The 22,746-nt window shown below is 36.5% G+C and overlaps 1 protein-coding gene across 2 annotated transcripts; it reads left to right on the top strand.

The window, feature by feature from the left end:
* Positions 1-1,353: 1,353 nt before the first annotated feature.
* LOC113519601 (ankycorbin) lies at positions 1,354-22,383 on the top strand. 2 transcript variants are annotated; one of them, XM_026904720.3, is made up of 8 exons: positions 1,354-1,733; positions 3,227-3,506; positions 13,246-13,379; positions 14,134-14,306; positions 14,383-14,648; positions 17,726-20,456; positions 20,760-21,154; positions 21,226-22,383. In XM_026904720.3, exons 1-8 carry the CDS (start codon positions 1,500-1,502, stop codon positions 21,513-21,515), a joined length of 4,503 nt encoding a protein of 1,500 aa, XP_026760521.2. In that variant the 5' UTR covers positions 1,354-1,499; the 3' UTR covers positions 21,516-22,383. The 2 variants fall into 2 exon arrangements, with proteins under 2 accessions (XP_026760521.2, XP_031769204.2); XM_031913344.2 differs by lacking the exon at positions 1,354-1,733 and adding an exon at positions 1,786-2,494.
* Positions 22,384-22,746: the final 363 nt, after the last annotated feature.

The raw sequence follows: 22,746 nt of genomic DNA, 5'->3' as shown, positions 1-22,746 counted from the left end.
TGGGACGCCCTGTTAACTCAAATAAAACAAAAAAAAAACCCACGTTTCAAACTTCCTTTTTCAATGTTATAGCAAATTTATTAAACTTATGTATTTGAATGATACTTTACTCTCGGATGTTGATTGTCAAAAGGACGACCCTCTGGGACTAGCCATTTTTAGCCTAGGAGTAATAAATAATAATAATTCGGCTTTTAAATTCAAACTTTAATGTGTGGTATTAAGACGACCGTATATGGACTCAAGTTTCTTTGCCTATCCAGAATGGAGGCCTGGGAATCCCAGAATATCGCTGAGAGCACCCGCCTACTCGCGTTGTCCAAATGGAAATATGGCTTATGGTTACACACAATTTTCTCACCTAATATCGGAACTTTAGTGGATGACGCTACGTTTAGACTCTTAATCTCTCTCAGATTGTGAGTCATAACGAATCTTTTCCACCGTTGTAGGTATGGGGACAACGTTAAGGCTTTATGACACCATGACATCTTTTGGTTTAAAAGTGCTGAGCGCTTGCTGCGCTCAGCTATCAATGATATTCTCCGTCGGGCCCTTGTCACTGCAGGTGTGCCTGCTATCCTAGAACCTCCTGGTTTGACGCGTGGTGACGGCAAGAAACCTGAGGGGATGTCCATGCTATCTTGGAGGATGAAGCGACCTGCTTGTGTGGCCCTTCACCTGCGTTGATACGCTGGCGCCATCTTACCTTCCAAGTATACATATGAGGGCTGGTGCCGCTGCAACACACCAGGAGACTATATATATACGAGTACAAGCGTGTTCATTTATCCCTTGAAAATGGATATATATTTGCGGCGTTTTGAGTTGAGACTTTGGGCCCGTAGGCCCCGAGCCCATTAGTCTTTTTAAAGAGATATTTCGCCAGCTGGTAGAAATCTCTGGCGACTAGATGGCCGGCCTATACTTTGGTCAACGCATCTTCGTAGCCATTCAGCGTAGAAATGCAGCAAGTTTCCTAGGTACCTTACCAGATGGCAGTGACCTTAAAAATTTTTTTTACCCTTCATTAATGTTTTGTTATCAATATAGTACTTAGATGTAAGGTGTGCATATATATATATATATATATATATATATATATATATATATATATATCAAGGTTATTTTTATTTTACATTGATATTATTCATCAAAAATAAGGCATCAATTACATTAGTTACAACTGTTGCCAGTACAATTTCAATAACGATTTTGTTATAGTAATAAAAGAAACGGTGACCTCCTTTTGTGCAATAAGTTAATAGATTAGGTGTCGGGCGGGCGGCGTTGCGTGTGGGCCAGGTTGCCCCGGCCGCTCAGGCAGCGCCGCCGCTGTCCGAGCGGGCACCGGCCAGCCGCGGCCAGTCAGTGGCATGCGCCCACCGCGCCCGCTCGCTCCGCTCACATCGGGTTATACCACACATTGCATTCTACACGGCACGCACAATCCTACATATGGCATGTACGCCGCCCGCCCATTATAACTAAATTTTGTTATGGACAAGCGCACCAGAAGCAGGGGCGAGCCTATCTCGAGCATCCTCAAGAAGCCCAAGGGTCGACTCAAAGGCGGATTCCTCGACAAAAGCACTAAAATTAAGCGTGAAAAGGTACAAGATACTAAGAAGGGCGAGGATGTGAGTGCGCCACTGCCGCAGGGTTGTACACCCCTTATGTACGCCTGCCAGCAGGCTGACTACAAATCCGTCGTTGATACTTTAAACAAGGACGTGAGTTCTTCATCAGCATAGTCTTTTGATCATTGTCATTTTCATTAATGATTGTTTTAGTATTTGTTTCATTTTTAATATTTATGTTTCGTTGACATAAGTATATATAATTGTAAATAATAAAGTTATACAATGGCACACGAGTCACGTGCATATTCACTCTATTCACAAACCAGGATTCAACTGATTCACAGAATATGAAATGAGAAAAGCGTAGTTATAACAGTCCGTGCACGGACATTGTGCACGCGATGTTACGGCCGGCAATCGCTCGAGCATCACCTCGCACCATCATGTAAACAACGAACAAGGCTGGCAAACTGCGCCGTAACGTTTCCGTCAATATTTTTGTTCCAATTACTGACTGAAAGAAGCTTTGCGAATAACCAATGACTTATAGTTTAAATATAACACTACCATAATATTTATAACAATATGAAAATATATTCAAGCCACATAAATAGTAAATGCACTACCTTGCAATGGCATCTCATATCATCAGCTTCTCCATCGAAGATGTCAGTAAAATATATTGGATATAAACACTATCAAATTGAAAGCTTTCAAGGAAATGCACCTGAGCACGGGGCACTGTCGACGGGGGTGCGGGGCACAATCAATATAATAGGTGTAGAAATCGACTGCTACACTATAAGCTATTATGGAGCTATTCACGCTAGTTCGTGTGAAGTTAATATCGCTCGAAGTCATGTCGCACGTGTTGACTGCATCAATCCTTGCCATGTCAATTAATTATTAAGGTACATTTTAGTAAGGGTCAAAGTATCAAATCTTGTTTACGGCATGATCATTATTCATACATGTCATAAATCGACATCAATCGTTATTAATTCTAAGTCCTCAAGTAAGTAGGTAACATTGTTCGTGAATTCTAAAAGTTGCTGTCAGACTTCTATGAAATAAAAAGAAAGTTAGTGATTATTGGCCCAATTGCAGTTAATGTTTCAATGATCTAGTTATATTTAATATTTTTTTATTCCATCAAGACATTGAAGGAAATCTTTTATAATTCTGAAATCTGTATGTTTTACTATATAAGTTACGGTCTTCGTTAAATTGTAAGCCCTGTAAATGTTTGAGTGTTTCTTAATTATGTATTTTTTACTTATACATTATAAACAAAAAAGAAAAGAATAATACTGATGAATAATGTAAACAGGAAATAAGAGGTATGTAAATGAGAGGTTTTTGAAACATTTCTAAATTCTATATTAGATCCTATTACTATTAATTACGAGTACTTATCGATTCTGATATTATTTAACCTGCTAAATAACTATCATATATGCATAGAAAAAACAATGTTTCATAACATAGCTTTTCATATTAAAACTTTAAATCGTATTATTGTAATTGTGGGGCTATGATAGTGTTGCAGATTCTTATTGCACCTTTTGGTGCATTACACCAAAATACCGTATAATCATAACATTAAGTTATTAATTTATAATCGTGTATTACACAACTTGCAGCCAGCTTCAGTGCGCATCCGTGATAGAGGCCTACGTTGCGCGTTACACTACTGCGCTTCAAGCGGCGCGGGCGCCAATCAAGCTGCGCGTGCTGCGTGCGCGGACCGCGTGCTTATGGCCGCGCCGGCACTGGCCGACGCCCGAGACGCTGACGGCCTTACACCGCTGCATCTTGCTGTGGTTCACGGAAACGTGCCTCTGGTCCAGACGCTATTGGCGGCCGGAGCTGATGTCAATGCCAGGGACGATGAACATCACACTGTAGTACATTGGGCCACTGGTAAGTGTATGTACGATGATCTACATAACGTAGATAAAAAGACTGTCTGTTTTATCTAATCAATGAGATCGCAGTTTATTCGACTTGATCAACACAATTTAGGAAACGAATCTTTCAAACTGACTCGCTCTTGTGTCTTTTGATTGTTTACCCGGTTTCATGTTTGCTTTATTAAAATCTTCACAGTTTCGTGATCAGATGGTTTGGTTTAATAGAAGATAGGTAATTTTATTAAAATTAATTAGGAAATTTGGTTTTGAGTTGATATTTATTAACTTACAAATTAGGCTACCGAGACAGATTCTTAAGAATTGACTATCACTCAACTGTCGATCAGGGATTTTTTTCTAATTCATTGCAGAACTTGTATTCGGTAATGGTGACCATAAACAGTCATCGTATTTTATATAATTAGCTCAAAAATGTAACACTATTACATGTTAGTCTTTGGTTTTTATTTACATTTTTATTGTGCTAGAGCTTTAATTGTGGCCTATTATAGGCAACTACTTTACAGAGATTTCATAAACACAAATTCTCCTATGTAATTCACGTGAATAACACTATTTTAGTTTGCAACACGCAAACTTGTCGTTGTGTTGAATGATGTGACACACACTTATAAAATTAACGACGCTGCTATAGAAACTTTGTATTTTATTAATATGAATTAGTCGTAAAAGTGATATTAGATATTCGCGGTAGTGGTTACAAACTTGTACTTTGGAAGATCCGTTGACGTAGCTATTTACGGTAAATGTATATTGGTGTCAGCCACTATTTCCCGTCGGGAATCCCAAATCCAAAGTTATGAGGAAAGTCATATACAATTTATTATGCGTATATAATAAAAATAAGCGATAATAAATAAATCAATTATATTGCTTTACTGGACGTTATCTATTATAGGCAGGAAATGTTTCAATATTTTGTTAATTTATTAGGCAAATTTTAAATTCTACTTGTACTTAGCATATTCTGAGTTATTATAATTTATTTTATGATTGATTGACTGACAATTTTTTATATATTATAATTTTTAAGACTTTGCTCTAAAAATACTGGCAAATTAGTAAACATCTTTTAGAACTTGTTTAATTAACATTTTTATTATTACAATTCATTTTATGGTTTTTTATATAATCATAAGGGACCTACTGATCCGATTTTCAAGATGTTTTTTTACCAGAGGAAGACTTAGTACAAAAATCGTTTGCTGGGCACCTCTATCCCATTCGTGTTTCTACCGTGAAGCAGTTGTGTTTGCATGGCTGTGTTTCGTCTGAAGGGTGGGATAGGGCAGTGAATTTACAGGGTACAGAGGAACAACACCTATGTCCTCAGGAATGGCAACGCATTGGGGGCATTATGGGCGAAACAGTATACTCTGTTATATTCATGGTACTGCTCATGTCTATAAGCGACGGTTACCCCTTTCATAAGGTGGGCTGTCAGCTTGTTTGCTATTCTAAGTTCTTTAGATCCAGTTGGCGGAAAGAATTGTGAAAACCAATTATTATCATTAGCATAACAATTATTGATAGCACGTCTAAATTTATTTTCTCGATTTAACAGATTTTAAGTGCATACTTACTTATACTTGTGACTTTATTATTAACGTTTTGATGCGATTTCAGGTATTTAAATACTATTTATCTAAAAACTCCATAAGGAGTATCAGGTCATTTTTACATTGAAAAGTTGTACTTTAGGTCTCAAATCTCTATTACTGACATAAACAACCGATCTAAGTGCGTTTCCCTTGATTGGTATACGGCATCGATTCAACACACGAAGTAAAATTAACTTGAACGCAGTCAGAGGGCTAACAGGGTGCCTAGGAGTGAGTTGTTATCTATCTAGTGTCACTCAGTGGCGTGGCGTAGTGTTGCCTTCGCGGTTATCTAGCGACTCATTCTCGTAGCCGGTAGCTCGCACGCGATCAATTAGTTATACATTGCATATTACGCTGTTAGATACAATGATGCGACAGTTATGGATTGCTTTGAAACTCTTGCTTATCTAATGCATACTATACTTAAAAAAAAAGTTTTGTAATACTGAATGTATTGTACGAATGTATATACGCTCTGTTGTTGTTTATAATCTATTGACGCGAATTGAATGGTAAGTATGAAACCAGAATACTCGTAAAATATGTTGTTGTCAAGCACTTTATGTTAAGTAGATATTCGTAAGTGATATTGCATAAACCTAAACAGTAGCAAAATATTATAATTTGAATATACATTCTTTTCCTTCACAAATACTATATTTATTTTGAGAGGTAAAAACTGTCTCCTAGTATCTCTGTTTACCCATAGACGTACTTATCATCTAAGGTCTTATCTAAGATTTTACCTTTTAAAGACACTGCGATACCTGGGATAACACTTAGACAGTTGTATTAAGCAAAAGCAACATATTAAAATAAAAAGAAATAACTTGAACCTATGCTTTAGAAACTTTTACAGGCTTACTGGGCGAACATCCAAACTGTCTGTAGCCAACAAATTGTTCACTTATAAGTCCATTTTAAAGCCTACATGGACATACGGCTAACAGCTCTGAGGAAGTATATTCAAATCTAATGATGCGGGATGGATTGATAGGAAGAGGCGTAGTGACGTACGAGTAAATTTCACTTAATTAACAATTGACAACAACTCACTATATTAACGACTAAAAATTATATTAAATAACGAACAAAAGAATTTAAGACGGTAATGATGGGAAGACACATTAACACAATATGTGCCGTGCTAAATTGGCAATTATTAAACCTCTTAATATACAACTATTTTGTTACTGCACTGCACACATTAACTTACATAGGTATGACTCCATATCCAACATTATTATTATTCATAGGACCCAAAATATTATTTTTTTTTTTTTTTTTTTTTACAACACAGGGGGCAAACGAGCATGCGGCTCACCTGATGGTAAGTGACTACCGCCGCCCATGATCACCCACAACACCAGCGGCATTGCAGGTGTGCTGCCGGCCTTTTAAAAAGGAATATACTCTTTTCTTGAAGGTTATGTTGTCGTATCGGTTCGGAAATACTGCTGCTGGAAGTTGATTCCAAAGAATGGTTGTGCGTGGAAGAAAGTGCCTTGAAAAACGCACGGTGGAAGACCGCCACTCGTCCAGATGATTGGGATGAAACTTTAGTTTGTGGCGGGTTGTACGGTGGTGAAAATCAGCAGCAGGTATCAATCCGAACAATTCCTCAGAACACTCCCCATGATAAATTCGGTAGAAGATGCACAGAGACGCAACATCTCTGCGCAGTTTCAATGGGTCAAGTCGGACAGTAAGGCGTTGACTATCGATAATTCGAGCCGCCCGACTTTGAATGCGGTCTAACGGAAGGAGTTGGTACTGTGGCGCTCCTGCCCACAGGTGAGAACAGTATTCCATATGCGGCCTGACTTGGGCTTTATATAATTTCAGGCGGTGTTCTGGCATGAAATATCGTCTCACCCTATTGAGCACTCCTAACTTTTTGGAAGCTATCTTAGCCTTCTCCTCCAGATGACCGCAAAACTGGACGTCGCAAGATATATCAACGCCCAGAATTCCTAGACTTGACTTTTTATCAAGACTTTATTTTTTTATCCTGAGAATAATGTCGGACACCCTTAGTTCGTCAACAAATGACATAATCCATAAAGAATCGAGAATGCGTAAAATGAACGAGGCACAAACTGGCCGCTCAATTTCAAAAACGGAATTATTTTGTATAATTCGTCTAAAAAGAAGCAATATTACTAATTAATACTATCAGTACTAATATTATTATCCTTATACTAATATCACACTAATCTTAAAAAGTAGATCTACCTGCTGAGGTGGACATTCCATAATACATCTATACACATAAAAATTTTCCTCATAGTTCTGGAACTGATTGTACATTCTTATCTGTAGAAAAAAATGCAAAATTTCATGACGATTTGTTCAGCTATTACGCTCCACGATGGACCCGTGATATGCTATTATTATTCTAGTTTAATTACATTATAAGAAAAACTGCAAGGCTAGCCTATCTAGAGACGGAGGTACCATATAGAGTCCAAGGCTTAATCTAGACTTGGAAATAAGTCCGAGGTCGCATTGGTTTCCGATGTTGTGAGCCCCAACGGACATCCGCCTAGTTTTGACCTTCCCCTTCTTTCTTCAAATGACGTGAGTCCTTGAGATTATTATTCATATTCCGCGAAAGTAACAAAGGCTTACATTAAAAGCAAAGGTTACATTAAATGTATCAAATAAACTTTTTCAAAACTCTTTTTTATATTTAATTTTCTTTTTATCTTTAACTTAATTATCTTTAACTATTTTTGTCCGCTACTTTGAACGCATATTTTTCAAAGTAGGAAAACCAATAAAGTAGACTATTTCTAGATGGCGTATCAAGATAAAACATACACCATACACTATATAAATTTTTCTTTAATATCTTATATTTACAATTTTATAAAATAAGTAAAATATTTTTATAAGACTCTATTTTTCGAAATAAGTAATTATTCTTGTATATATGAAACTTATAATTTTTTGCACATTTGAATTTATTATTATTTATATTTTGAATAAATATTATGCAGAAATATAAATATCAGGGTTATTAAAATAATAATAATGAGAAACTAAATGAACTTTTAAAAATAAAATGTTGGGAAATAAGTCAAGCATTTATTTGACATTTTGAAACTATTACGCATTTAACTATCTGGATAAATGAAATATTTTATTTAAAAATTCAAAATTCAAAATTCAAACTAACATAACTATTACAATTCCTGTGATTTAGACCAGTTTAGATAGGCTATCTAAACTCAAGTAGTGTATCTGATTGCAGTTGGCAAAATATTATTTAATTTGATCTTACGAACACGGGAGAAAAGTATTATTAGTAACTGGCTGATGCCCCCGACTTTGTCCGCGTGGTCTTTGTTATTCCTGTTTAGTATGTATCGATGTATGTACCTACCTATTTATTATATCTGTGAATATTGGACCAAAATTAACAAATGACGTGTCGTTCTCATTCTTTGCCTTAAATCAACATGACTACTTAAGTAGGTTGTGTACTAAGATGTATAAGTTACTATAGTTTTTTAACTATCCCACGGGAACTCTTTAATTTTCCGTGATTAAAAGTATCTAAAACGTTAATTGCAAAATTTCTTTTAAATCGGTGTGTACGAGAATGTAAAGTGGACTGTATGTACGATAAGTTCTTTGAAATATTTGAGAATGCGAAAAAACGACAAGTTGTTTTAAAAGCAGTACTAAATTACCTAGATTCAAAATTAGTTTAAATGACTTACCCTTTGATTAGCGAAAATTCCTTTTACAACATACTCAGATCACTCAGTTCCCTAAAGCATGCTAAAGTTACCTGAGATTACCTCGTAAATGTTATAAGAACTAAGGGTTTCGATCTTGAATCTTCCGACAGACGTTTCAATCTTAAATCCTTTTAAATATTTAAGAACGACACGAGAAATTATCTGTTGTGTAGTTCTTTTATAAAACAAAAATATTAAATTCAAAAACTAGTCACACGATTGTGAAATTAAATGTTATACTTATTAAATACTTTATGAGCGACAACGACAAAACTGTTCTGTTTCTGTATTTAAGAGCAGACACCAACAACTTTTTTTTATCTTACTACCTCCAATCAAAATTATTAATTGCCACATACAAGAATAAATGTTTTTATGAATTATCGAGAATGTTGCCATGCAATTATTACATCTAAAGTGAACACGGTGCAACAGTTTCGGAGATTAGCCCGTACAAACGAACAAAAGAAACAAAAAATGAAAAAATCTGGATATGTTCTATTTCACTTTTAACATCCCCCTGACTTGGTTTTTACCGTTTTCTTTCTATGCACAGATGTTCTCTGCAGTTTTATTATATGTATAGATAGATAAAGTAGCTAGTTATCATTACCAGCAATATACACTAGCAAGTTAAATAATTGTGGTTAATTCCAAAGAATTTGTTAAGGTAAGCCAACGGATTCAGTCTCATTTATCATCTCTCACTGGTACCTTGCTAGCATAAACTAATATCGCAGGTAAGATTACTATTCCATTGTTATTCACAAAAATGATTCTATCAATAAAAGCTTCTGCGGTCGTCACAAAAAACAGTATTTTTATCTAATCTGCGATTTAACAAAATAATCAAGGTCTTGAACGGGTAGAAACTTGTTTGAGATCAATGTTCTGGAATTAAAATTGGATAAGAACGGCATACAAAAAGCTCGATGTGACATGGTGAGGTATAAAAAAGATTTCTTTTAGAGTTCAAGGATAAAGTATAATGCTATTGGATATTTCTGTCGCAAACAGTATAGCCGTTTTTATAAATGCTTAAGAATATGAGTACAACTTTAGAAAAAAATTGAAAACACTGCTATACATTTAGTATCGTAATACGTGTTAAAAATTTTCACTCTTGTAAATTTCGATTAGATGTCGATTGTAGGTATATATAGAGATTTAAACATTCTTCGTGCTGCTGAATTGTTGGAACTGTATTTTAGAATCTATATAGGTAATGCCGCATAATAAAAGGTGGTTAGATGGTGGTCAGTATGGTGTATGGTGTAGGGTGGGTATAAGTGGGGTATCCGGCGCTCAGTCCGGTGATATTGAACGCCGAGCAAGGTCGAGCCCTTGAACTCTCGGACTGTATATCTAGGACTAGGATTATTCAGAGAAATCAAAAGGTTACCCACCTCGTTGCGCGTCGATGTTAACTGATTAATCAATGTTTTAGTTCTAATCGAGTCTAAACGCTTTCATATTGCATTATTAATGTTATTGATTAGATTTGACTATTAATATAGTTGACTGTATTTTGTACATATTGTTTGGTAAAATCCTTAGGTAATCTTATTCCTTTAAATATATGTTGGAAAGTATCGCTGTCCATTCCACACGATAACAATGGAAATCCAGCAAGAAATCGAGAGACTCTTAGAACGTGGCGGCAAAGTCCACAAATACTATGATCTTTAGAATAGGCAATGAGCGTGCTGACGATCTTGCAAAGACTGCAGCCTTAAGAAAGAAATCGAAATTCGTTTCTGATCGGTGTCTTCTAACACACCATAAAACTATTTAGAGAAAAATCCTTTACATGTGGCAAAATAAATGGTATATAGACTCAAATATTGCAGCCGTAACAAAAATGTTCCTACCTGATATCCGTAAAGCATATAAAATAGTAAAGACTATAGATATAGATAACACTATAACTCACCTTCTCACCGAATATGGGGGGAAACCGATTATATTTCCATAGGTTCAAACTGGCAGATAGTCCTAATTGCCAATGTGACAATGAATCCCCACAAACAACAAATATTTGACTGTCCAAGATTTGCTAAAAACCGTTACGAATGTGAGTGTAGAATGAACGAAACGTTATCGGAAGATGACATTGAACACATATTTAAGAACAAGCACACTAGGGGACATATTACTGATCTTCGCAAAGGCTTTACTGAAGGTCGTGGCAAGGGAGAATGGTGCAATAGGAGCATATTATTAATTTACATTAATTATTAAGTTATTACAATTTTACATACAGTTATATTCACACAGACTTAGAAGGTTGTTGCATAAAATACAGCGCCAGAAAAAATAGACAAAAAAAAACATATGTACGAAGTAATATAATATTTATTTTTTCACTTACTGGATATATTATCGCAATTATAGTCTTAAGTAAACATAGGGAAAGTATGATCAATGAATGTGATGAATCAAGCTGAGGAAATTGTTCCTTCTACGTTTTCGGTTCACTATTTTTTCCACAATTTTAGGTAGATCGAACGTAAGAACGTACGTATGAAATTATGATTTCGTATGTACATTAGTATGATATATAAAAATGATAATTGTGTATTAATTATTACAATTTATAAGTAAGGGATAACCATAACTAATAATTACTTGTTAACAAAATAGACAACGAAGCTAGATCGACTTCCGTTTTTTGAAGCATTATATTTCTTAAGGTTTTATTTATTTTACTTTTATAAATAGCATTTCTTTTTTCTGTCAATAAGTATTTTGTTAATAAAGAACGTATTTTTAACATATTTTTATTGTTGTACTAGGAAAAATATATATTTAATCAGTATTTTCTATTTTATTGCTCTATATAACGAATCTTTCACACACTGGTGACCGTGCAGATAAAACATGTATATAACAAAGGCGGAGAACTCGTCGCAAATTTACATTATGTGCTCAAAAATTAGACAAGTTATGACGTATTTATCCCAGCCGAGCTAGAAAAACTGAATAAGTTGTTTGAAGGGCTCATTCTAGTACAAAACAGAGTTGTAAGTATTTGGCTGAACAATGCTAGTCGTGATGAAGAGTCATTTGACGAAGATATTGATAAAGGGGATGTCTACGAATCACGTTTTTATATGCTGAAACAAAAGGCAAGTCAATCTACGTACGCTAGTCGTGTATTTTTATGAACAGAATTTAATAGTATTATTATTACTATACGACTTGTATTAGCGAAAACGAGAATTATGCCAACTTAACTGTTAACTATTCCTAAGCTTGAATTGATTGCACCATTGGTGGGTACAAGGCTAGCTGCTACAGCCAAGAAAAGTTTACAGATTGAAAACAGCAAAGTGTATTATTGGTCTGACTCGAGTATTGTTATTGCATGGATCAGAAAACGGACAGGTTTGAGTGTTTTCACTCATAATAGAATTGCTGAAATTATTAATAACACCGATATTATTGATCATGATAATTGGAGGCCACTGACTTACATAGTAGAAAGCTCAGAAAATAAAAGAAATTTGACGCCTGCAATGTTCCTAAAAGTCGATATAGAGGAAAATAAAAATGACATAAGTCAAGACCTAGTAAGACCTAAGATAGCAGTATTTTGTCGTCTCTGTGGCGATATATGAAAATATTAAATGGCGATTTAAAGCAATGGTTTCGAAATGAATATTTATCACTCTTGATTCAAAGGGCACGTAAAGATAGAATTACACATATAAACTTGGAAATGTCGTTTGGTTGGCTGCGATAATATTAAAAGTTTACATTAGCCATTAGGGATAATTTTAGATATATATCCGGGTGTTGTGTCCTAGAGTTGTTACAGTAAAAACTGCTAAGGGCGTATTCAGCGGTTGCATGCATTAGAGGTTGAATTAGATGAAATGCCTATGAGTAAAATTATACGAAATAATAGAAAATATTATATGCGAGGTAATGCATTGCTTCGTATCATACGCATTGGTCGTTTAGTCAAAATACCTCACCGCCTAGACTTATGATGTTGTGAGAATTGTGGTTTCATATAAAATGTAGTTTTTGTCTATCTGTCTGTCTGTCTTGCAATATCATTGCAGAGGGGGAATATGTTGAAGTTTTATTCATTTTACTTTTTTTTTTATAAATAGAATTTCTTTTTTCTGCCAATTAATATTTTGTTAATAGAGAACGTCTTTTTTTAAATATTACTATTATTGTACTGGGAAAAATATAATCTTATCTTAATATCTTTATCCAGTATTTTCTATTTTAGCTATATACAACGAAACCTTCACGATATTCATAACCATTTTGTGCCCTTATAATCTATGTTTTATGGCAAAGTACTTTGGAAAATCTTACTTTGGAAATAAAGTTTTTAAAATTAATATTTTGTTGTTAGTGTGTGGTGAAGTGGGTGCCCTCCGTGCGGTGTTAGCAGCGGGCGCGGATGCTGCCACGCCTGACCAGCATGGCGGATATCCGTTGCACTACGCGGCGCAAATGTGCGGCGCGCCGGCGGCCACTGACCATCAGGTACTAGAAATAATAGTTGATAAAATCAAATATAGAGTACGTTTGCAAAAATTAACAATTATTTTAATAATATTAGTCTCGTACCCGATAGACTCGATTACTTAAGAATAAAGAAATTGTATTAGAAATAATGAGGAACATAAGAATTCAGAACAGAGGCATTGTTCAACATAATGCCCACGGCCACTTTCTACCATTGTACAGCTTGCCATCAACAGGAAGTTCACTCTCATATCTTAGAGCCTAGATGGTCGTGTAAAGTGCGGTTTCAGAGTCGTTTCCTCCCACTAACTTCCAAGTTATGGAGTAAGCTCCCTATCGAGGTTTTTTCAAGAGACTATAGCATAGTGTTCTTTAAAAAAGGGATAATGAAGTTTCCTCAGGGTCGGCAACACTCGCGTAGTCCCTGATTTATAAGCATTTATAGACTTTGGTAACCGCTTATCACCAGGTGGGCCGTTTGCTTGTTTGTCACTTCAGTGGTATAAAAAAAAATAGTTTGTGCCGATAAACCCAATTCAGGCTCTTGACCTTTTGTTGCACTGAAATTATAAAAATAATATTTTTTGTATTTAGAGATAAAAATTTAGGGACTTTAGTAATTTATAGGATTAATCGTAAACTTTACCAATATACTCGTAGTTAAAAAAAAGACAAGACATGAAAAATATTAAGAATATCGATCGATATAAAATGTTTTTGTTTCCATATTCACGGAAAAATATTATATAATAAATATCATGACTTGTCACAGACAAGAGGCGCAGCTTTAGAAGTTCTTCGTGCATTAGTTAAAGAAGGTGGAGCTCGTGTGGACGTACGAGATGCAGATGGACGCACACCGCTTCTTTGGGCCGCATCTGCGGGTTCTGCTGCGGCCGTCTTGGCATTACATCAAGCCGGCGCAAAAGTTGATGATGCTGATAGGTATTGAATGTTTAAACGCGATGTAGTTATTATTTCAGTATTAAATAAAAAAAAATTTTTTTTTTCATATCCCTAGGGACGGGCTAACAGCCTTACATTGTGCAGCAGCGCGAGGTCATACTGAAGCATTAGAAACTCTTCTAGATCTTTGCGGTGCTCGTGTTGACGTAGCAGATTCACATGGTTGTACTCCACTGCACTATGCAGCAGCGCTAGGACATGCTGATGCCACATCAGCATTACTACAGCATGGAGCAGACTCCCATCGTCAAGATAGAAGAGGTCGTAGTCCAGCGCATACAGCAGCAGCTAAAGGACAAATTGAAACTGTCCGCATTCTTGGTTAGTTTTATTATAGAAAATACTTTTAGTAAACAAAAAATACAATAAATATAATAATAAGCCTTTCAAAGTCCAACCCCGCGTCCGAGCTGACTATCTAGCTCACGTGAAAGGCGGTCATGCGTATAAATAAAACTTACGTGACTAAAGGGGCCGTGGCAAGTATAAAGATGGCGGATAGAAATAAAGAAAATGGAATAGGGTCGCTGCCCGGGAACCGCCGGGACACGTCTACAACTGGCGGTAGGCGTGGCAGAATGCGAGCCAGCCGACCGGCTCCACCACCTAACCGGTCCGAACCCTCGCCATCAACATCAGCTGGCTTCGCGCCGGCAGGGCCATCACTGGCCCAGCAATCGGCACCCGCCACTGGTGGTACATGTCGCATGAGGTGGACGAGAACCATGAACGAGGACCTCATGCGCGCGTTCTACAGGGACAGAAACAGACAGAACAGGATACCGGGCAGTAATGCACCGCGAACTGCTGCGTCTTTTACCGGATCTAACTGTCTCGGAACAGAAACTAGCCGATAGAGTTAGGTACATACAGCGCTCTGGTAAGTTTAGCGCGACCGAACTCGAACGATTGCGAAGTGAAGTTGTTCCAGAAGCAGACTCCGCGACCGTGGAGCAACCCATCTCAGACGTGCTACCTAGCGTAGAGATGGTTGCCGAAACGCCTTCAGAAGCTCGAAGAGAGACCGAAGGTTCCCCAGATATATCCAAATGTGGCGACTCGCGATGCAATTGAGGCTGCAAACGGACTGCTGCCTCAATTTCTTAAGGGCAACAGTGACCTGAGAGAGACGAGTTCAATCCTGTTTGGCGTTGCGTTGGCAGTATGCCGATATACCGGCGCAAAATGCCCCGGGCTGAACGTAATATCCAAAGGGGGTAATGCAAAACCAGCCTGGAAAGAAGGATTGAGCGACGGATCAACCAGGCCAGGGTCCTCATTGGCAGATTGCTCTACTTTAGGGGGGCAATACACGCCCGAGAATTATGCGCTCCGTAAAAGAGGCTTTTGCTGGAACAGGTGTACGTCTGTCCCAGCCGGACTTCGGGCAAAAACTTACGGAGCGCATGGACGACTTGTAGCAGAAGATCACTGCATGGGGGAAGCAACTCCGACGGTACTCTGAGAGGATCAAGAGGTATCAACAGAACGTCTCTTTATGAGTGATCAACGGAAGTTTTATAGGAACTTGGAGCGCCCAAAACTACAGCCCACAGGGCTAAGCCCCGAAACAGACTATTTCGTCGCCTTCTGGCGACAGCTGTAATCTGAACCTGTAGAGCATGAGGAGGATGCATTGTGTTGAGGAAGCATGTGCTCGAATAACGCCGATGAACGTTATTGCCATTACGGAGGAAGACATGGTTGCCGCGATCCGTCGGGCTCCGAATTGGAAAAGTCTGGGGATCGACGGCTTGCAGCACTACTTTTATTTTTAGTTTATTTTATTTAAAGGTATACACAACAGGTTACAATCAGGTTACAACAGGTTACATTATAAACATTTACTGGTTAAAGGCGTTCTCGGCCAGCCATGCGACCTTACACCTCGACCGTGCAATTCCAGAGTGCCCTCAAAAACAGGGCGCTCACGAATTTCCTTACAACCGGGATCACTCATTTAGCTCCTAAGACGGACGATACCGCGGATCCATCTAAATATCGCCCCATCACTTGTCTTACGACAATATATAAGACGTTAACATCCGTTCTGAGCGCTAAGATCTCTCGTCATGTGTACGAGAATAAGATCCTATCTAGCGCTCAGAACGGATGCAGGGGCGGTAGCCGCGGATCGAAGGAGCTGCTCCTCATTGATGCTGTTGCTGGCCATGTGGTTAAGCAGAACCGTCGAAATTTCTCCACCGCCTGGATAAATTATAAAAAGGCGTTCGATTTCGTACCCCATTCATGGCTCCGGATAATACTCGAGCTGTACAAGATCGATGATATAGTTCGAGTGTTCTTAGAGGCATGCATGGAGCAGTGGACGACGATCCTGACTATCCAGGACGAGCGATTGACGGATACCGCTGACCGGATTGAGATCAAGAGGGAAATATTCCAAGGCGATTATTTGAGTCCACTTTGGTTTTGCCTGTCCCTAAATCCTCTCAGTACTTTACTGGAGAATTCGGGGACTGGATTTCAGTATCGGAGAGGAGGTACACGAGTGTCTCATCTTTTGTACATGGATGACTTGAAACTACTAGCTCCGAGCGTCGAACGCCTGACAGAGCTGCTAAACATCGTAAACTATTATAGCAGCTCTGTTAGGATGGCACTCGGAATTGACAAGTGCGCGGTTCTCCATGTGCACAGGGGACGGGTCACTCAAACTAAAGGGATCGTCACACATCCCTTTAATATTAAAACCCTCTCCGAAGCTGAAACATACCGGTATCTGGGCATGTTATAAAATATCGATGTGAGGGAGACAGATATGAAACAGTCAGTCCACGAGGAATTTTTTGCGCACCTTACAATTATATTGAAAAGTTTCTAATCGGGCACCAATAAAATCCGAGCTTATAACGGCTGGGTCATACCCGTACTCCTTTACACTTTTGGCGTGCTCAGAGGGTCTTAAACCGATCTAGAAGCCCTGGATCAGAAAGTCCGCACAACTATGACCCTCCATAGAATGCATCACCCGAAATCGTCAGTCATGAGGCTGTACATCCCGCGGAACGCACCAGCGTTCGGTCGAGGCTTGTTAAGCGTTAAGACCATGCACAACCGCGAGATCGACAGCCTCAGGACATATTTTCTACAAAAAAGAGACGAGGGTATGCATAAAGAGGTCATAGAATGTGACAAAGGATTCACCCCTCTTTCTCTGGCTAAAGAGGACTAGCAAAAACCCGAAGTCCAAGGTATCTCTCAGCGGGAGGCTATATGGAAAGAGAAGCAGTTGCACGGAAGGTTCTTCAAAGTCCTTCACGGGCCGTACGTTAACACGAAGACCTCCGTGCACTGGCTACAATTCGGTGATCTCTTCGGGGAGATGTGAATTTTCTAAAAATTTAAAAAATAATAATAAATTTTAATTGTTTTAGGAGCAAGAGGAGCAAATTTGTGGCTCCGTAATTCTAAGGGTGATTTGCCGTTACATGAAGCAGTAGCCTCAGGAAGAAGAGAACTTGTTAAATGGCTTTTAGATGGAAGACCATCACAAGTTAATGCAACTAATCATGAAGGTCGTACACCATTACATATTGCAGCAGCTACAGATAACGCTGACTTATGCCGTCTATTATTAGATCGTGGGGCTGAAGTCAATCCTGTTGCAAGATCCTCTAAGAATGAGCCATTAACGCCGTTAGATTGTGCCACAACTCGGGGTCATAGATCGACTGCAAAGTATTTACAAATGCATGGTGGTGTTCCAGCTTCAAAATTAGCTAATACACAAATAGTAATTGATGGTGCTCCAATTACAGCCTTACCAACACGGAGAGTTACTAGTACAAAAATTGATGTACGTGACAAAATAAGAATAGAAAAACGTGAAATTGTGGAACTATCCAGTCCTTTACAGGAAAGAAGATATTTAAAAGAGAAGAATGACACTGATTCCACGAATGAGTCATCTTCTTTAGATAGAAAACGATCAACACGAAGATCAGAAAGTAAATATTCAGGAAAACATGATAAAAGAAAAAGATTTATTGAATCTCAAAAAAGCTTTAGTGATGGTTATGACAGTGAATTTGATGGCTATACTAAAGGAAATTATGATCATCAAAAACACAAAAAAAGTTCAAAAAAGTCTAGATCAAAAAGTGAGCCATCTCGTCGTAATGACAGTACTTCAAGACATCATCGCCGCTACAGATCTGGAACGGATAGTTCCTCTGATTCTGAAAGTTATTCAGAAAAGAAAAAAAACAAACGTCATCGTAAACGTAATAAAAGAAAATCTAGTTCTTCAGAAAGTAGTAGTTCAGAATCGAGTGAACGTCGAAGCACTAAACGTAAGGGTAAAAAAACATCTATACATATTGAAAATGATGAAGAAAAACAAAGTGTTAATATTGTAAAATACAAAAGTACTGAAAATTCACATCACGTGGAAAAAAATGAAGATTTATTACAAAATACTGATGTCGCTGTTAATGTCGTAAAACCAGAATCAGAAAAAGAAGATACTCAATTAGTAAAAAATAAAACTCTAAGCGAAACTGAAACTGATACTCTTTCTGTTAAAACTAACATGATTGTCACTGAAGCACAGATACATATGGAACGTGAATCAACTCAACACGGAAGTTCAGAACTTACTGTAACTGTTGATTCTTCTAATAATATATCAATAGAAACGGCGAACTTATCAGTCACTCATAAAGATTTGGATGGTGAAAAAAAATCAGATGATGAAAAATATAACCAAGAGAATAATATTATTACGGAATCACAAATGCCCCCATTACAGGATGGTGTTGAATCAAAAATTTCCATACCAACGAAAATAAACGAGTTGAATGAGGAAAAGGAAACTGTGAACACTAGACCATCAGACAATACTTCTAAAAAGGAGGAAGATAAATCTTCAACTGTGTCTGAACCTAAAGATAATGAAAATACATCAAAAATAAGTGAAGATCTAAAACATACTCAAGAAACAACTGCAGCTAGCCCTACATTAGTTAACGAAATTAAATTAAATGATACTTCCTCGTCTACTTTAAATAAAGGCAGGAAAAGATCATTTCAAGTATTATCTGGTCCTGATGAAGCTATACTAATACAAAGTAAAGATACGTCTGGCGACTTGAAAACAAGTTTAGATGCCCCTAGTATTGAACAAACAGAATCCCAGGACAAAAGTAGTTCTCCTGTCGTATCATTCGCTAATAAAGATGAAGTGTTTGAAAGTAAAGATTCCGATAAACCATGTGACCATTTAATGGGAGAATATGTTGATCACACTAATGTAGGAAGTGAAACAGATAAACAAATTCAAGAAAATGTACAAATAGAAACTAGCGAGAGTAATGTAATAAGTTCAGATGAAAAAAGAAAAGAATATTCTTCAATGACAGGTAGTAGTACTGAACTTAGCCAAACTATTGACAAGGGACTTGTTACAGTCATTGATGGCAATCTTTCTTCAAATGATAGAGCACTACAGCAAATTATTTTAGAAAACGTAGATAAAGAATATGACGTAAATTTATCGTTATCACAAACTTCGCCCAGACGAATTAGAAAAACTTCAAAAGATAGTCAGGTTAGTAGCAGAAAAAATAGTATTTATGAAACGGAAAGTTATAAAGTATTATCTGACATTGCTAGTGCACCTGATGCAATAATTACGACAGGTATATTGAAAAAAACTCAATCAGTTAGTCATATTGATGATGGTTCTCAAGAAGATGATAAAGATATTTTAGACAACGATAATACAATTATTAAAGATAACACATACGGAAGAATACCCAGTGTCAGTGATAATGAAATATACAGTCACTCTGAAGTTAACAGTCGAAGGAAACGTTTTCGTAAAAAAGGCAGGACAAAAAGTCGTACTACAATTAGATCTAAAAGTGAAAATTCTGAAAGAGGTTATGAATCAAGTGGCTTAATGGACTCGGGTTTCGAACCTAGTCCTAGAGCTTTACAAAGACGCATCACTAGTCCACGCCTTGCAGCTTATTACCAATTGAGAAACGCTAGCGGAAGATATTCGGGAAAATCTGATAGTAGAATTCCAGTGCGCAAACCGGGAGATAAAAATGCAGTGGACATGAAGTCTGTCACTCAACGAATTCAAACCAATATGCGACGGTAAGTATAAAGAGCTAAATTAATATATTATTACCATTTATAATATCTATGTGCTTAATATAACCTAAATTAACAAAAATTAAATACTATTAGTAAGTTTATTACTTGAGAATGACTAGGTCGATTTTTTAAAAAAGGTTTTTAAAGAAAGAAAAAGGAATAACCAAAAACGTATTTTGGATCAACTAGTACAATAACATTATATGCATATAACAATATTAATTAGTATATATTATGTACGTATTCTTTAATTAAATAGTTTTGACCTTAATTTAATTTTAATAATTACATTTTGTATTTCAGCTACTATTGTGAACGAAAAATTTTTCAACATTTACTGGAACTGAAACGTTTACAAATAAGAACCAGTAAGACTAATGAAGCTGTTCTTGTAAAAAGAGCTATTGATGAATATAATAAATCAAGTCTAGCTAGTGTTGGGTTAGGACCATATAACAGCCCCGACTTTTCTTTTAGTAGTTTCGAAAAGTTTCTATACGAAAGTTTAAGAAAGCTGCAAAAAAGCGGCAAAAAACATTTAGATAATCTACCAGAAAATCCTATTGACTTTGATTACGGGGAGAGTGAACTGTACAAAATGAGTGCCATACCAGATAATCCATGTTTGTGTACCAGCAAAACGCATCGATGTTTTCATGCTGTACATGCTTATACTGGTGTACCATGCTCTGCTTATAGTAAGTATTTTGTATCTTTCTATCGTAATAGATAACTACAAAAACATTAATTCAATCTACACAAATTTCAGTACCTTACAAGTGGAATCATCACACCATGCCTAAACCTGCAACGGCAGGGCCAAGCACAAAATCGAAAGGATTTTTACCAAAAATCAATACGAAGTCACCCTCGAGTTCTGGAAAAGCTCATGTCACACTGGAGGTTTCTCATGGGACAGAAAAACAATTAATAGCTTTACCAGCTGAGAAATTGGACAAAAACAAAAGATATTATGTCACTTTTACTGTTAAGGGCTCTGAACCGCCTTCAGACAATGATAATGTGTCGCCCAATACTAAAAGTGTACTCAGTGGCTAATATTTAAAACTTTAAGCGAAAACGATAACGATTAATACTCACTGCCAGTTAGTGGTATAGATAAAGATTTTAATAACTTATAAAAAAAGAATTGGTTGTATTGTTGTGCACCATATCTATTGTGAGATTATTGTGATTAGACTGAAGAAACCGTCCGATATTACAGTCAGATTATGGTAGAAAATACCTATTTTTCTAAATGTATAGAAAATAAATTATTATTTATTTTTATGGAAACAGTAATTTATCTTCAATCAACATTTTCTAATGTTTAATATATGTGTGTAGTCTTCCTATTGAAATATAATATTCTGCACAAATAAGTTTGTAATAAGGATAATTATGTCCGTTTCTTGTTAATTTGTGGAAAAATTATTAATTCGAGTTATTTAATAACGATTATGACGGAGGTGGTATCACATACGAGTATGTATATAGAAACAGTTGTTATTCCTTAATATTCCATTCATCAGTTTTTTTTTTCATTCTTATATCTATAGATTTTATTTCATAGTCATATTTATATCATTACAGTACACAAGACTCGCGTTTTCTTACAAAACACGACCAGATGATCAAATAGATTCAATTAAAATTTCATTATTTCTATATAATTTTTACATTTTATTGTTCATTTTATAGAAAAGTACAACGAATTTCAATAAATTACTTTTAACAAATAAAAGCTTTAGTTATGTTAACCAACATATTTACTTTTCATCTATTGGAACTAATACATTTACATATCTACCTATCTCAATGCCATATCTATCTATATATCTATCAAATATTATAATATCAGACAGAGAGAGTATTTACAGAGGGCCTATTAGAAAACTTGCAATAAATAGAAATATATAAATTTTTATTAATGTTTTAATAAAATTCCCTACCTACAATATTCCTAATGTCTTAATCTGCGGCCTATCTATATCCATCATAATTATAAACATTAAATTGAAATATTCAAGAAATATAAGTTCTGTTTTACAATATATTGGTCAGTTACTGATTACAAACTCGAGACAAATTTATCAAGTTGAAAAAGAGTGATGGGGCATCAGTAGAGGATGAAACAATGAGGACAATTTCGAAATCAGCAATTCACTAAAAAATTGCTGTTATGGTTTCGAGGAGAATCGTATAGAGTTAGTATACCTGAAGGAATATATTACTGGGTATAATCTAAGATTAATAGTAATGGGGACTACTACTGTTAATTATTGTTTAC

This window comes from Galleria mellonella, unplaced genomic scaffold, assembly GCF_026898425.1.
Source record: "Galleria mellonella isolate WM207_F2 unplaced genomic scaffold, CSIRO_AGI_GalMel_v1 utg65, whole genome shotgun sequence".
NCBI lineage: Eukaryota > Metazoa > Arthropoda > Insecta > Lepidoptera > Pyralidae > Galleria > Galleria mellonella.
Note: the sequence above shows the minus strand (reverse complement) of the source record. Positions and strands in the feature narration are given on the sequence as shown.

What these genes read in the sequence shown, in the direction of transcription:
- LOC113519601 (XM_026904720.3), top strand. Translation starts at nt 1,500, where the DNA reads ATGGACAAGCGCACCAGAAGCAGGGGCGAGCCTATCTCGAGCATCCTC. An exon ending in TGTAGTACATTGGGCCACTG is followed by an intron (nt 3,507 to 13,245) that starts GTAAGTGTATGT and finishes TTTTGTTGTTAG; the next exon opens with TGTGTGGTGAAGTGGGTGCC. An exon ending in CGGCGGCCACTGACCATCAG is followed by an intron (nt 13,380 to 14,133) that starts GTACTAGAAATA and finishes GACTTGTCACAG; the next exon opens with ACAAGAGGCGCAGCTTTAGA.